This window comes from Salminus brasiliensis, chromosome 16 (assembly GCF_030463535.1).
Source record: "Salminus brasiliensis chromosome 16, fSalBra1.hap2, whole genome shotgun sequence".
In the NCBI taxonomy this organism is placed as follows: Eukaryota; Metazoa; Chordata; class Actinopteri; order Characiformes; family Bryconidae; genus Salminus; species Salminus brasiliensis.
Window position 1 is genome coordinate 23467044 of NC_132893.1, and position 16754 is coordinate 23483797.

A 16754-nucleotide genomic window follows, 5' to 3' on the forward strand; every position below is an offset into this window, starting at 1 on the left:
CAGTAACAACGAACTGTTTCTAAATAGGTTAATGTTATTGCCTTTCTAATAGTAAATATCTGGGTTGTATTTTATGTATGTGTCTCTTACATGACTATTTTTACCAAGTAAGTAATTCTTAATAACCCACAGAGTTCATTCTGAATAAAAGCAGACCACAGAAGACTCAAGATTGATACCAATGCAAACATTTATTGGCAACCATTAAAAAAATAGACATTTACTATAAAACATATATACTCTCTTTCATAGAAAAAATACACAAACATATAAAAATGTGCAAACAAAAACACAAAGTTTCATTTATGAACATTCAAGCACCCATAGGACAACCAAACATTTTTTGGTTTGGTCAAGAGTTTGGGATAAAACACCCAGATGTGTTAAAGTTCAGTCTCTCTAATGCAAGATTTTAATACAGTTGGATTGGGGTGATGTGGTCTTTCATCAGGGACTTCAACAGTAACCTGTGTAGTGTTCGTGTCTCTCTCTGCTGCTGCTTCCTCCACTTTGTATTTTGTAAAACTAGTGTTCCAAAAGCCTGAAGAGAGAGGGGAGAGGGAGGCAGAGTTTATTCAGAACTGTTTGGACAGTCATTTCTGATTTCTGATGTGACAGATGTTAGTGACATGAAGACCATACCTTGTACTCTTTGTGGTTGGTTCTGTTTCTGCTTTTCTTCGTTGCTGGATTTGGACTTGCTGCTCTCAACTGACTGATCAAACTCTTCATTCTCTGTGGACAGAAAAAAACAAAGACACTTAGGGCAGGTTCATCAGCAAACTTTCATTTATAATTAAAGGAAAAGTGTAATAAATGTGTTATGTCATGAAGCCGTGGGATTCTCATATGTTGCTGCAGTGCAAGAACTGTTAGAAAAATGGTTAAAACTGTTAGGCCTACCTTGTTTCCAGGCCAAATGTGCCTTCCTGAGGCGGACCAGGAAGAAAGCGATCACCACGACTAGACAGAAGATGAGGCATGTGACCAGAAGCACCAGCAGAACAGAATTCCCCTTTTCTTTTTGCTTACGTTCACTTATGCCTTCGTCTTCACTGCCAACTCCTAAAAAAACACACACACACACACATACGGGTATGACCTTCTGAAACATGAACATTAAGAGCACATTAAATTTTTTCAAGGGCTTGTAACACTTACATTATCAACCCCAGTAGCCATATGTAAACTACACACAGTTTAATAACGAATAGTAATTACTTAAATAAAAGTTAAAATTGAATTTTTCAGTAACTACATGTTCAGATCAGTATCTTGCTAACCTGAAGTGTTGTTGAAAGAGTCTGTTTCTGTTGTGGAAACTGCGCTGGTATTCACCGGAGAGCCTTCTGTCGTTTCAGATATTGACTCAGTGGTTTCATTTACTGCAATGAAAATTCTCAAGGTTATTAAAGCTGACAGACAGAGTATGTTTTACATAATGTCCAGAAATGTAAAACACGACAATGAGAAAAACAATGCCGGGTTCTGTGTTAATAGTCTATGTGGCTCTTACCTTTTGTGCTATTGGATGAAGTGGTGCTGACATTAGTCTTTGGTTCTTCTGTGGTTTCTGACTGGTCACTGGTGTATTCTGAAATAAATAGAATTTATTTGTTAACAAAATGTTGAATTTCTTGCAAAGTTCATCACTATGGGCCTATAAATGCTTAGACTAAAGAGTTACACATCCATGCAATCTGGGGATCCACCACCAGGTGGAGCAACACTCAAACTAAACAGTTTCTGTTTGGTTAGATAGCAGTTCAGCCTAGGCTACTTGGTAGATATACATTATAAATAATGTCTCTACATGTGCTTTTTCAGGAATTGAATTAACAAGATTTTCGAGACACGATGACTTAAGATTAATCTGAAAGGCATGTGATTACCTGTACTGCTAAACCACGGGACTAGTGTGGGAGTAATCACTTTCTGTGTTGTAGTACTGATGGATTCTGATGTGGGAGACGGTTCTTCACCTGCCAAAACAGATACAATACATTGGTCATGATATTGCCATATAGGATTTAAACAGTGGGATATTCCATTTGTCACAAATACAATCTGAAGAACACTTCATTTCTGTGTTTCTTCTTTAAACTTTATTCAGCATTATCAGAAAGAAACACGTTTCTGTTTTGAAGAAGTCGTGTCCTCGTGATTTATGGTGAAAGATAAAGAGGAAACTACCAGAGAGTCCACTATGTGAACTGTGCTTTCTCTACACATCAAAACCAACAAAATCCCCTGAGCAAATTTCATTTCCTGCTTTTCAGAAAATGCCCATTTATCTGTTGCCATTACTAGTGGACTCCCCTCTGTTGTTTTCAAAGAATGTATATATATATATATATATATATATATATATATATATATATATAGAGAGAGAGAGAGAGAGAGAGAGAGTCTTACCTTGATTTCCTATGTGGATAAAGTCTATGAGGGGTGCGCCACGTACAGCCGAATACTGGGCCAGGCATTTCACTGTAGTTCTTTTCTTATGAGTCTTCACATGCAGAAGACTAACAGCAGTGTATTTATTGGACGCATTTTCCAGCACATAGTTTGGATGAGCTATGGGTGAGGAATACACATCATTAGAACAAAGAAGGATATCTAAAGTTATATGTGATGACAGCAGACAAGTTAGAAAGACTCTTTTTTACTCTAAACAATAATGTTTTCCAAGTATAGACTGTAATTGTATGAAAGTACTGTTTATTTAATTGTTATATATATTATTTAATATGTTATACTATTGTTTTGTCAATTACTTCAGCTTTGATTGGCACTAATAGTGGAGTGTTGCTTCATTGTTAGTTCTCCTTGTCTGACCTTATATCTCTTCCCCTATTGCTTGCCTGGTTTAGAGGTGGTTTTGTGGGGGCGGTTTGTCAGGGTAAATTTCACTTCTTTCATGTTGATGGTCTAGGGTTTTTTTGCTTGAGTGGACACAGCCAAGAAGGCAAGCAAGCTGACACTAAAAATAAACTGTTAAAATTAAAGGTTCTTATTTTGTTCTTGGCTTGGACCCATGGTTCTAGGGAAAAATGATGGTTTTATGGGACATACCTTTACATAATGTGAAGGTTTCTCACGCTCACACCGTCATTTTTGAAACCTTTTTTTAAAAAGTGTCCACTTAACAAAATCTCCCTATACCGCCCAAACACACCACAAACTCATACCACCAACCATTCACCCACGCGTTTATCCATTCACTGATCTGTTAGTCACTCAACTAATATTGTATTCAGCTACCACCAATCTTAGTTCACTTTGTCCACTGTCATCAAGGAAAAGTTGAGTAAGTGAAAATTGGCTTACCTTCAATCTCAAGGCCATTATCCAGAAGCCATGAGAGTCTGGGTGCTTGACCATTTTCTGAAGCTGAGCATTTAATAATTGTTTTATCCTCATGTTCTGTCTTCTCCAGAATTGGACCACCTGAGGTTTTGTAAAACAAAATCAGAACAATTAGGATTGTGAGCACCATATTAAAAACCTGGGGGGTTAAACTTCAATTCTGGAGGCCGTTGCTGGACAACAGCACAATTTAAAGGAATACTACAGTGACGAAAAAGGTCTGTACTTACTCAGAACTATGACTTTATATCTTTTTGTCACAACGTCATTGCTGTAATGTAGACATTTGTAGACTCCTCCATCTTTGAATGTGATGTCAGAAATGCTTACTGAGTACTGAGACTGGCTTAGGGTGACAAGCTCGTTCCTCATGTCTTTTAAGGCTGCAGATTAACAGGAGAGAAAATACATAGTTCAATATTAATTTGATGTTTTTTTATTTTGGTAAACTAGCATTCCACAACAGGTTAGATTTTAGTCTAGTAAGCTAAAATGGTGTTCAATTTACAATCCTTATGCTTATCAGTTTAAATTGCGTAGATTTCACAAACAGGCAGAGAGGAATACTCTAGCATCAGTCTGCTGCATATGGTTGGTTTCTCTGGACAAGACATTTACTTAGAGAGAAAAGCTGTTGACTCACGACCAGCAATAATTTATATTAGAAGTCACTGGGCAGGAGAAACATCTGCAAGGACATCCAATCTTAATCACAAAGGGCTGGTGATGCTGCAGGTTTTCATTCTAAACCAGAGCAGCACATCTGATTCCACCTGTTTAATCAATTAACCTGCCTTCGAACAACTGATCACATGTGCTTCTGCTAGGCTGGAATGACCACCTGCAGCCACACCGGCCCTTTGTGGTTAAGATTGGACACCCCTGGCCTACTGGCATCTGTTATAAGTGTGTTCTGATTGAAATACTGTCCAAGGTAAACAATAAAATGTAACTTTTAACAGGAGAAGGAAAAAAGGTTTTTCAATGGAAGTCAATGTAAAATATTTTATGTAATTTTTCTATTGGTCTGATCATCATGAAATTTGTACACATTGTAGAAAACAGTCACATTGTCAAAAAAGAAGAAAAGAAAATCAAACAAAATGGAGAAATAAAGGTTGACGTGACAGTAACAATATGCTACACATGCAGCAGCCTGAGATTAGAAAAATGGATAATACCATCATTTTTCACCACTAATGTCTGTTATAAAGTAAGTAATGTAAGTTATAAAACACACTGTGAGGTCTTACCTCTGTGGTTGTTGAAGAACATGAGAAAACCATCTGGGTTTCTCCATTCAACGTGGTCACTGCCATTTATGTTTTTGATGGGGCAGGTCAGGGTCAGCGTTTCCCCTTTTTTTACTGTGATATGCTTCACTGCCAAACATTGGGTTACACCTGTATCAACATAAACAATATTTCTATGTATGAGAACTAATTTCCAAAATGAGCAGCACAGTATAATCGGAATTTTCAATTATAGCCAAAGAGTGGGTTAGAAAGATTAAGTTAAAACTGGTAATGGAACATGAGGTGGGCAAGTGAAGTCGTGGTCTCCACTGACTCATAATGATGCTCTTTGAGCTGGGGGGCTGCAGACAGGAAGGAAAAGGCGACTATACACGCAAGTGTGAGAGTGAGCTGAGAGTGGTCGGTATATTTGTCTGTGGTTAGATGCTGCAGGTAGAGCTACTCATAGAGCTGCTATGACACACAAAGCTACACCCCTCAACAGGAAACGGTGGCGTTGAGATTCTCTATTTATGCAATCATGAGAACCTACAGAAACATCATCACTGCATGTTTACTATAGTGTAGTAGCCTCAGTGCCCTCTGACCTACTGTAGGTGTCATTGTAATGGTGGAAAAACATGCCAAAACATATTTAGGCCTTTACACCCTCTGATCTAGTGTAGGTGTCTTTAGTGTGACCATGAGAACATGCAGAAACACACTAAAGCTTTGGTACAATCCAGCCTACTGTAGGTGTGATTTCTTTAGTCATAAGCTCAAAACAGAAAAGTGGGTGAGAAGACGCCTCTGCTAAAAGTTTTGCACTGAACTGAAGCTGTGGGTCTGCGTGTGAAGAACAATATGTATACATATATGAAGATTTTTTCAGCTTGAAGGATATCAGCTCACAAATCTTTTTGATCTTTGCCTGAGCATCTCTAAGCATGCACCTTTATTTTTGTGGTTTCCGTTTATTGTTACACTGTAGTAAAAGATTGGACGGGATAACGTGACTGAAACTGTGAAAGAAACAACTAACTTCTTTCCCTCATTTGTAGCAGACTACAATACTGATGTCTTCATTTTGGTTATCTTCATACTTAGTTCACTACTTACAGTAAAGAGTGCACACATACTTAACTTAAAGAACTTACAGAAAGAACTTGAACTTAACCATGAACATCAGTTTTCAGGTTCAGTTCAGACACTACTCGACCCTCACTACAAAGCAATGCTGTAAAACCTGGTATGTAGCTTAATGACAACTATATCACTTTAAGGAGCCAACACTACTAGTTATGCAACTCAGAACCTAATGGTGTTATATTTCTTATTGCACTGGCCCATCCAAATCTGCCTGTCAAGATGATTACAAAGACTAGAAGGACTTAACTAGAACATATCAACACACTATAAAAACATGTATCAACATAGCAACACATTTGCCCTTAAGCAATTGTATCAGATTATAACAGAACTATGTATTTTGTACTATAAACGTATTATCAAGTTTGGCTTACCTCCAATAATCAACAACAGGGCATGAACACATTTGCTTAGTTTCTTCTCCATACTGCAGTGTTTGATGTCTGAAAACGACTTCCTCATCGCTACTCTTTATAGACACAACCACTTCCATGACATCACTAGAATGTCATGGTCTTTCCCACTCAGCACTGTATTTTCAGGGGCATTTTGGACAGTAGCTAGTTCTCTCTTTTTTTGTTTTTTTTAACCTACTGACCATTTGCCGCTTAGATGACGCAGAATGACACAATCCATGACCGGTGTGAGAATTCAGGACTGTTTATTAATAGCTTGTCTGTGTTGCAGTGTAAAAGTGTTGTCTCACCTTAGTGTTTGCGATTGGTTGATGTTAATGGTTAAGGCAAACTGGTCAAACAAACAACAACTGTGAATGGTTATGTTTATAGTGTAAATAAATTTTGTAAATAAAAGATGTAGTTCTCACAATTTGTTTAGTAGTTTTCACTACTTTTTCACTCTTACTATTGGTCTCTGACAATTAAACCTTCAAATCAAATGAAAAACCATGAGGTTTTGATGTGACAGCCATGGTACACTATATAGAGAAAAGTATTGGGACACCTGCTCATTCCATGTCTCTTCCAAAATAGTGAGGTCAGGATGTTGGATGATCACCACCCCACCTCATTCTCAACTACCCAACTCATCCCAAAAGTTTTGAATGGAGCACCATCGTTCCATTATTCCAGAGAACACAGGTCCACTGCTCCACAGCTCTATGCTGGGGGGGTTTTATACCCCTCCAGCCCATGCCTGGCATTAGGCAGCATGTTGTCACTGGTTTCATGTTTATCTCCTCCATTCTATTGGCAGTATTTCTCTACAGGGAATAGTCAAGATGTTAGTGTGCTTTTGCACTGTGTCAGCAGTGAGTGCAACTTTAAGTAGCTGAATTCATTCATTTGAAGGAGTGTCCGCACACAAGGAATATCCAGTGATAATATTAAAATATGTATATATCATATAATCTAGGATTATACAGGCTGATTATGAACAGTCGCTACAAGTAGTGACACTATAGGTTTCACTAAATTCCACAGTAGCATGGCAGTGAGGCTATTTTCCATATACTAAAAAGTAGCTTTTCAGTAATTAAGCTATTGTTAATTGTTAAGCAGTGTCAACATCAGAGTAGTGCTATCATACAGCCTATTTTAGTCAATGGGTTGTGTATTCTGCATAATTTAACTGACCCTTTTCTGAACACTGGTTGATATCCAGAGGTGCACAGTAGTGAAGTATGTGTACTTAATTACTGTTATGTGCTTTTTAGAATTTGTGTCTCCCAAATAGGACTTGAGCACCTTAAGTCCCTTTATGTACTTCCAAGACAATTTTCTAATTCTAATTTATTTAAGTATTTTAAATTTTTGAAACTTTGACTTTCACTCAATTATTTCACAGTAAAATACCCTTCTTCTATCTTTACTGCTTTCTTCACAAATGTGTCATTACTCCTTACTCTGAAGTGTCCTCTTTGTCTGGGAGGAATCTAGCATGTTTCCCTGTGTCTGTATGGGTTCTCTTCTGGGTTTTCCAGCTTCTTCCCAGAAACACACATTGTAGGTGAACTGTGCTAAATTGCTCTTTATGTATGGGTTTGTGAGTAAATGGGTGTGAGTGGTAACCTACAAAGGATTTCGTCCCTTTTGCCCAATGATTCCGGTTTCCGGTCCCACTGCAGTTCTAGGCCCACTGCGACCCTGATCAGGAAGAAGATAAGAAGATGGGTGGATGGGAGAAAACTGGATTCTTTTCCCCTAATAACTGTATTAATAAAAATCCTAATTTAAAGAAGTGAATTAAAGTGCACAGTTTGCTAATTAGGGTCAATTAAATACATTTACATGAATATATATGACCCACTCTAGAATTGCAGGTACAGTTCAAGTACAAAAAGACTGGATTCATCAGTCAACTTCATTATCACTTAACCATTTAAACCAATAACAGATTTGATAGTGACAGTTTTGACATTTTGTGACTTAAACTCTTAAAAACTTTAACTTTGGATGTATGCCTACAGTTCATTAGTGTCATAATTTACATCCATTTCATAGGCCCTTAAGTAGAACCCTGTGGGACTTCTTCATGGTCTGACAAGCTAAACAGCAATACAGTAGTTTTTGCTTTAGGTTAACCTAATTAATCCAAATTAATGGTTTATAAGGTTCCCTCCATGTTCGAACCTCAAACTAGATTCTACAAGGCACTTAAAAACAGAATCTTCAGGATTTTCTAAATATTATTGTTTATTAAAAAATTAGAGGGATTCACTCTGTATCACAATAACACAATAATAAATCGGACAAATAATTAACATACTGTTAATACATCCTCAACATTTTGTACAAACAAGAGATGAGAGAAGTTTGACATATCCCACTGCCTTCCACATATCCCTCCAGAGGAAGTGACATCACTGAGTGTGTGTCACATGTTTTGTATTAGAACTGTTTGAAATGTTATGCAATATTTCTTAAAGAGACGTAACATAGTTGACATGAACATTGGGACAGACATACCATATACATACAATAACGGGTGTGGTGGAAGTCATTTAGTTAATATTTTGTGTATCCATTGTGCCTAAAAAATACATCAGACATTTTTAATTGTGATAATTTCATGTTAATTTTCAAAACAGATTAAGTAACGACTGTTTAAAGACAGTTTACCTGGGAGACGTGAAATGTACCCCCAATTCTACAGAGAGCCTTTATGAAGTGCTTTTCATGACTAGGCCCGTGCAGATCTGTGTGTGAAGTGACAACTGGCCAGGTGAAGAGACAGTTGGAGAAGCTGAAACTGGGAAAAGCTTCAGGACCTGATGGGATCAGCACAAGGGTACTGAAGGTCTGTGCTACCCAGTTATGTGGGATCCTACAGCACCTCTTCAACCTGAGCCTCAAACAGGAGAAGGTGCCAGTGCTGTGGAAGACATCATGCCTGGTTCCTGTTCCAAAGAAGTCTACCACCTCCTCCTTGAACGACTATAGACCTGTGGCCCTCACATCACACGTCATGAAGGTCCTGGAAAGGATTATGTTGACACACCTCAGTCCTCAGGTCAGCCCTTTCCTGGACCCCCTCCAGTTCGCTTACCAGCAACAGGTCGGAGTGGATGATGCTATCATCTATCTACTGCAGAAGGTGCACGCCCATCTGGACCACAACAACTCCTCAGTGAGAATCACTTTCTTTGATTTCTCAAGTGCATTCAACACCATCCAACCTCTGATGCTGGGGGGAAAGATGGACAGAATGCAGGTGGACAGGTCCACTGTTGCCTGGGTCATGGACTACCTGTCTGACAGACCCCAGTATGTGCAGCTAGGATCCAACCGGTCTGAGTGCTTAGTCAGCAGCACTGGAGCACCACAGGGAACTGTTCTCTCTCCCTTCCTCTTTACCCTGTACACCACTGACTTCCAGTACAGGTCAGAACTCTGCCACCTTCAGAAATTCTCTGATGACTCTGTGGTAGTCGGATGCATCAGGGATGATGAGGATGGAGAATACAGGGACCTGGTTAACAGCTTTGTCGTGTGGAGTGAGAGGAATCACCTGATTCTCAATGTGGCCAAGACCAAGGAAATGGTGGTGGACTTCAGGAGGAAGAGGACCACGACTGGTCCCATTACCATCACGGGTCAGGATGTGGAGCGGGTAGACACCTATAAATACCTGGGTGTCCTCCTGGACAGCAAACTGGACTGGAAGGCCAACACAGAGGCTGTGTACAGGAAGGGGATGAGCAGACTCTACTTTCTGAGGAAGCTCAGGTCCTTTAATGTGTGCAGCAATATGCTGGAGACCTTCTACCAGTCTGTTGTTGCTAGTGCTGTCTTTTTTGCTGCAATCTGCTGGGGAGGCAGCATCAGGAGTGGAGATGCCAGAAAGCTCAACAAACTGATCAGGAAAGCTGGATCAGTCCTGGGCTGCTCTCTGGAAGGCTTTGAGGTGGTTGTGGAAAGAAGGACTCTGAGCAAACTCACTGCCATTCTGGAGAACACTTCCCACCCCCTCCATGATCTACTGGTCAAGCAGCGGAGCACTTTCAGTAACAGGCTCCTTCAGCTCCGCAGCAGTAAGGAACGGTACAGGAGATCGTTTCTCCCAACAGCGATCTCGCTGTACAACGCCTCGTCACTGTGCCGGGACATTATTGTGCACTGAGTGTACTAATAGAACAGTCCCGCTGTTTCTCAATCGGACACTATTCTGTTCATCAGTATGTACTGCCACACAGCTCTGTCATCTGCACTGCCACTTTAAAACTCTATACTGTAATGATACCCCAGGATGCCTTACATCACTACATTATATTAATGTAGTTACTGCACTGTTACATTACACATAATTAATTCTGTATATTACATTATATTAATGTAATTATTACTGCACTACAATCACTTTTTATGCTTTTATGCCTTTTTCATGCTGCTCTCTTGTTTGATTTTGCTGCTGTAAAAACTGACTTTCCCTGTGGGATAAATAAAGTGATCTATCTATCTATCTATCTATCTATCTGGGCTGCTATGTGTGCATGTGTGTGTCCGGCCTTTAATTACTGTGTTGTGTCTGACTTGTGGTGTTGGGTGTTGTGGTGAACCAGAATTACTGTGAAATATTAAAACTGAGACTTGTTGATTAATGCAGTTTTGTTTGTTTTACATTTGAACAAGTGATGTACTTTTAAAGCCCCCTATGCTCTAATTTCTGTCTCAATTTCATCAAATCTGAACTGAAAGAGTTTGTATGTAAATGTCATTTCATGCTGAGGCACACAGGCCAAGCCAATCTGAACTGAGGACGTTTGCATATGTGCAATGTAATAAAACCGAATAATGTCATACAGAGTAGTAGAATTACAGGATTTTTGTATTTTGTACAATGCTGGCTACACTTGCTATCGAGTCTAGAGTTTATAGAGGCAAAAATTGACTTCTTGAATTCGTAGTAATTGAAGCAATGCTTGCAAAATGTCAGAAATGAGTAGACAAGGGGGTCTCCAGATATCGTTCTACATTTTTAGCTTGTATACACTATTAGCTTATATACACCTTTAACACTGTATACACTATATGGAGAAAAAGTATTGGGACACCTACTCATTCATTGTTTCTTCCAAAATCAAGGGTATTAAAATTAAAAAAAGTTTTTCCTGCTTTTGTTGGAGTAACTGTCACTACTATCCAGGGAAGGCTGTGAGGATCTGATTGCATTCAGTGGTGAGGTCAGCCTTGGTGAGGTCAGGATGCTGGATGATCACCACCCAACCTCATCCCCAAATGTTTTGGATGGAGCAGCATAATTCCAGTGAACACTGGAATCCAGTTCTGAGGATCAGCTTGACATGCCAACAGCCTTACTTACACTGCTTCATCAAAGGCCTATCGTGCAGCGGGGTTGCTGCCATCTGGTGGATCATGTGAAGTACAGCAGCTCTGGAGACCAAGCAAAGACTCTATAGACCTCTGTTTCACATAGTGCGCCTGTCCCCTCGGTCTTGTCTCTAATTCTAGCTCTGTTGGGTCCAGGTGAATAGATTAAGCTGTGAAACAGTCTAATCACATCAACCGAAGAAAAGGTTGGAACATTCTTCAGGCTATTTTAGTATTTAATCTCCCCACGTCCTTCTGAGGAATTCATGCAATCCGGATTAGAGGACGAAATATGTGTAAATGTAGGCACTGTTATATTTTAATATTATTATTTTCATCAACGGCAGTGCTTTACGTCTGTAGTCTGATAACAAAAAAATGTCAATACGGCTGAGTTTCCAGTGCAGTTTTCCATGAAGGCCTGGAAAGTACCAGAAGGATCGATAGGTTTGTGTCTTGCAGGTGCACGAGGCGCTTTCCTGGAATCTGATTGGCTCGTGGCTGCTCACGGAGTGCCGGTTAAGCGCGTGCTCCCCGCAGTGCGAGCGGTACACTTCAGAGAGACGGTGCAAACGGAGAGAAGCATCCTGCTGAGAAGCATCAGGTAATATAGCTCTCTTCTGTAGCCATTCTTATATTTATAGCTAGCTCGCTGTGTTTGTGCGGAGCGTTTTTGCAGTTTGGTTAAAACAAACGAAGCTTTTGCAGATTATAGCTACTGATTTTAATAACCTAGGGTTAAGGCTGGGTCTCAAATCGCTCCCTGTGCCCTATGTAGTGCACTACGTAGGTCGTAAAAGTACGGCTTCTCCACCATAAAAGTGCAGTAAATGTTAAATAGGGGGTTTTGTAGACGACTGAATCCCAGATATGCTTGTTATGACACATCGTGCTCTTCTTGGGTGCAGAAGTGGTTGTCTCGTGACCTACATAGCTAGTGCACTACGTAGGGGTTAACGATTCATTTGAGACGAAGCCTCCGTTTGGCTGGATTTGCACGCAGGGAAATCCTGAAAGATCAATTAGGGATGGATAGGATGAAGAAGCAGGAAGGTGAGGATGGATTATAGAGGATAGTTTGTGTGTGAGAGAGTCGTCGGCGGAGCGATACGCGATGCTCCAGTCAACTGCTAACCCAGCGGGGAAGAGGCCGGTCTGGACCCAGCACAGCGGCTGCCGCAGCCCGGCTTTTGTCCTTCAGATGTGCGGGTGGGGGAGGGGTCATGTTCCGCTCCAGATGGCTGCAGATGAGCCTCATCAAATCGCCTTACGCACATGCGCCAACGTCACCTCTCGCTTTATTTCCAATCGGGTTAAAGGGTTTATTCTGTGAGCCTGTCGCTACGCGGTGACTGCTTTCATGGGTTAATTGCGATAAACATATGTAATCTCCAGTGCTATTTACATTTGGGCTCATGTTTTTTTTTTTTATTCTGCTGAAGAATGTTCAGGAAGGCCCAACACTAATTAATATTTCACAGACAAGCCTGCCCTCCTCCTCCCTGAATGCAGAGTCATCAGAGAACCCTACCATACAGGGGCATTGAATGACGATGGCTCATGCCCTTAGTGAAACACTATATACCTACTGACATTTTCCAGCCACTCAAAAAATGCATATTGTTGTTGTTGAGAAAAACATGTATCTCCAAAATTATAACAATTATTTTTTGCAAGAAAAAATAATGTGGTCTGTGTTGATGCGTGTTTTCTTTGAGACACACACAATTGTACAAATGCTGATCTAGGATCTGTTCCTGTCAGTAAGGTCTGTCAGTAAGGTAACACTAGACAAGACAGAGATCAGATCCCAGATACTTTAAGAGCCTTTGTGAATATGGACCATAATGAGAATGTTTAGGCCAGAGTAAAGTGACCTGATGATTTTACAGGGTCTAGTTTCCCGAAAGCATTTGTGTCTTGAACTCTTCTCAACTGGTAAAGAGAGCATTTAGTGAGGTGCTCGCTCAACCACTCGACTTTGGAATTTGTGCTAAGAGCATTTCCAGAGACCCAACCCAGAAACGTTGTGTTCAATATGAGCGTGTCTCTCCCAGTTAACTCTAGTTAATTTGCTCCAGTTATATTTTTGGCCAGTCGTGACGACTTCACACATATTATATCAGCTTGTGGTTTAACTCTGACCTTCATAGCAAACCTTTCATTCTTTTCATATGAACTTTGGCTTGCAACATACCTGGCATAACATGCTTATATGGTATGACTCAGTATTTCAGTGCTCCAAAGTACACAGTGGAGTCATGTCTAGTCCACCCTTAAAGCATACAACTCAACTTTCTTTCTCCAGGAACCATGTCAAAGGGAACAGCTGTCGGTATTGATCTGGGAACCACATACTCCTGTGTGGGAATCTTCCAGCATGGCAAAGTTGAAATTATTGCCAACGACCAAGGAAACAGGACCACACCAAGCTATGTGGCCTTCACAGACACCGAAAGACTGATTGGTGATGCAGCCAAGAACCAAGTAGCCATGAACCCAACCAACACAATCTTTGGTAGAATTTCTCCTTATTGCTTGATTGTTTCCAGATGAAGTGATAAAGTATTAAGTAAAATAGCAGCAACCACATATTGAGTGACCACTGTTTTGGTCTCCTTCCAGATGCCAAGCGTCTGATTGGTAGAAGGTTTGAGGACACCGTGGTTCAGTCAGACATGAAACACTGGCCTTTCAAGGTGATCAGTGATGGGGGACGACCTAAAGTGGAGGTAGAATATAAAGGAGAGACCAAAAACTTCTACCCAGAGGAGATCTCTTCCATGGTTTTGGTGAAAATGAAGGAGATTGCTGAGGCCTACCTTGGAAAGGTAATTTAAAATTCTGATAATTCAGATAATTTGTTTCTCTAATGTATTTGTTCTGAAATTGCTGGATTTCAAATGTATTTTTTCTCTTTCAGTCTATAAATAATGCTGTGATCACAGTGCCAGCTTACTTTAACGACTCTCAGCGTCAAGCCACCAAAGATGCCGGAACAATCTCTGGTTTAAATGTGCTGCGAATCATTAATGAGCCTACAGCTGCTGCAATTGCATATGGCTTGGACAAGAAGGTAAATACTGTAGCATATAAACCCACTTACTGCCCCTTACACTCAACAAACAGTTAATAAATGTTGTATTGATTGTATTAAAATGATTTAGGTTGGTTCCGAGAGGAACGTCCTCATCTTTGATCTTGGTGGAGGCACCTTCGATGTGTCCATCCTGACCATTGAAGATGGTATCTTTGAAGTCAAATCCACTGCTGGTGACACTCACTTGGGTGGGGAAGACTTTGACAACCGCATGGTGAACCACTTCATTGCCGAGTTCAAGCGCAAGTACAAGAAGGACATCAGTGACAACAAGAGAGCCGTTCGTCGTCTGCGTACTGCCTGCGAGCGGGCCAAGCGCACCCTGTCCTCCAGCACACAGGCCAGCATCGAGATCGACTCCCTGTATGAGGGTGTTGACTTCTATACCTCAATCACCAGGGCTCGCTTTGAGGAGCTCAACGCTGATCTCTTCCGTGGTACCTTGGACCCAGTCGAGAAGTCTCTGCGCGATGCAAAATTGGACAAGGCTCAGATCCATGACATTGTCTTGGTTGGTGGTTCTACTCGTATCCCTAAGATCCAGAAGCTCCTGCAGGACTTCTTCAATGGCAAAGAACTGAACAAGAGCATCAACCCTGATGAGGCTGTGGCTTACGGAGCAGGTTAGTTACAGAATTTACATATTTCTTTGCCATTTTTAGCTTGAGTAGTGGACCATGCCGAAGCATTTCCGCTGTCTAGTCAAACAGACACATTTTCTTCATTTCAGCTGTTCAGGCTGCTATCCTCTCGGGTGACAAGTCCGAAAACGTTCAGGATCTGCTGCTGCTGGATGTCACCCCTCTGTCTCTTGGTATTGAGACCGCTGGTGGAGTCATGACTGCTCTGATCAAGCGTAACACCACCATTCCAACCAAACAAACCCAAACTTTCACCACCTACTCTGACAACCAGCCTGGTGTGTTGATTCAGGTGAGGAACAGACTGACTTTGGGTCAATGCTGGGGAATTTGTTAAATTCCCCAGATTCAAATACAACAAAAAAACAAAATGTCTTCATTTAAACATATTTCACTTAGGTCTATGAGGGTGAGCGTGCCATGACCAAGGACAACAACCTTCTGGGCAAGTTTGAGCTGACCGGAATCCCCCCTGCCCCGCGTGGTGTTCCCCAGATTGAGGTCACCTTTGACATTGATGCCAACGGCATTCTAAATGTCTCTGCCGTTGACAAGAGCACTGGCAAAGAGAACAAGATCACAATCACCAACGACAAGGGTACACTGTTGAAACCTCAGTTAGTCCGCACAATATTGAGAGCCTCAGCACATTAGTTCTGTTTGCTTATCAAACATTTTTTAACAGGCCGTCTCAGCAAAGAGGATATCGAGCGCATGGTGCAGGAGGCCGAGAAGTACAAGGCCGAAGATGATGTGCAGCGTGACAAGGTGTCTGCCAAGAATGGCCTGGAGTCCTATGCCTTCAACATGAAGTCCACTGTGGAGGATGAGAAACTACAGGGCAAAATTAGCGATGAGGACAAGCAGAAGATCCTGGACAAATGCAATGAGATCATTAGCTGGCTTGACAAGAATCAGGTAACCATATACAACTGGTGCCTTTAGTGGCACCTCCACCTTTTAGTGGCAGCTTGTAGAATTGATTTCCCCTTAAATATGTTTCGTTTTCTTCCACAGACTGCAGAAAAAGAAGAATATGAGCATCAGCAGCAGGAGCTAGAGAAGGTCTGCAATCCCATCATCACTAAACTGTATCAGAGTGCTGGGGGCATGCCAGGCGGGATGCCTGGTGGTATGCCCGGTGGATTTCCTGGAGCTGGCGGTGCGCCCTCTGGTGGTGGATCTTCTGGACCAACCATTGAAGAAGTTGACTAAAGAAATACAGACCTAATAAAAATAGTATATTGAATAAATGTGTTGATACCAGTAGGTCTGATCTGTATGCAGTGACAATGACTATTTAACAGATATTTTGTTGAATATAGGACATGCACTTAAAAAAAAAGCAACATAAAGTATGTGTATGAAGACCCTACACTCTGAGTGACTAACAACTACAATAACACAATAATAAACCACAACTGTTAACTCTGCTTTCCTTTGGTCTCCAGTGTTTGCATGATTAACCTAA

At 40.9% G+C, this 16754-nt stretch overlaps 2 protein-coding genes across 3 annotated transcripts; one reads left to right on the forward strand and one right to left on the reverse strand.

The window, feature by feature from the left end:
• Positions 1 to 182: 182 nt before the first annotated feature.
• On the reverse strand, positions 183 to 6179 carry LOC140536338 (cytotoxic and regulatory T-cell molecule). Of its 2 annotated transcripts, XM_072658055.1 has the most exons (11): positions 6128 to 6179; positions 4623 to 4772; positions 3600 to 3752; positions 3331 to 3450; positions 2416 to 2577; positions 1893 to 1982; positions 1517 to 1594; positions 1284 to 1385; positions 904 to 1065; positions 643 to 735; positions 183 to 541 (listed from the first exon to the last, which is right to left on the reverse strand). In XM_072658055.1, the coding sequence occupies exons 1-11, from the start codon at positions 6177 to 6179 to the stop codon at positions 384 to 386; spliced, it is 1320 nt and encodes a 439-aa protein (XP_072514156.1). In that variant the 3' UTR covers positions 183 to 383. The 2 variants fall into 2 exon arrangements, with proteins under 2 accessions (XP_072514156.1, XP_072514157.1); XM_072658056.1 differs by lacking the exon at positions 6128 to 6179 and having other exon boundaries at positions 4610 to 4768.
• A 5862-nt stretch (positions 6180 to 12041) lies between these two features.
• Positions 12042 to 16716, forward strand: LOC140536668 (heat shock cognate 71 kDa protein-like). Its single transcript, XM_072658608.1, has 9 exons — positions 12042 to 12146; positions 13851 to 14060; positions 14168 to 14373; positions 14466 to 14618; positions 14710 to 15265; positions 15373 to 15575; positions 15683 to 15881; positions 15969 to 16201; positions 16301 to 16716. The coding sequence occupies exons 2-9, from the start codon at positions 13856 to 13858 to the stop codon at positions 16496 to 16498; spliced, it is 1953 nt and encodes a 650-aa protein (XP_072514709.1). The 5' UTR covers positions 12042 to 12146; positions 13851 to 13855; the 3' UTR covers positions 16499 to 16716.
• The last annotated feature ends 38 nt before the right edge of the window (positions 16717 to 16754 follow it).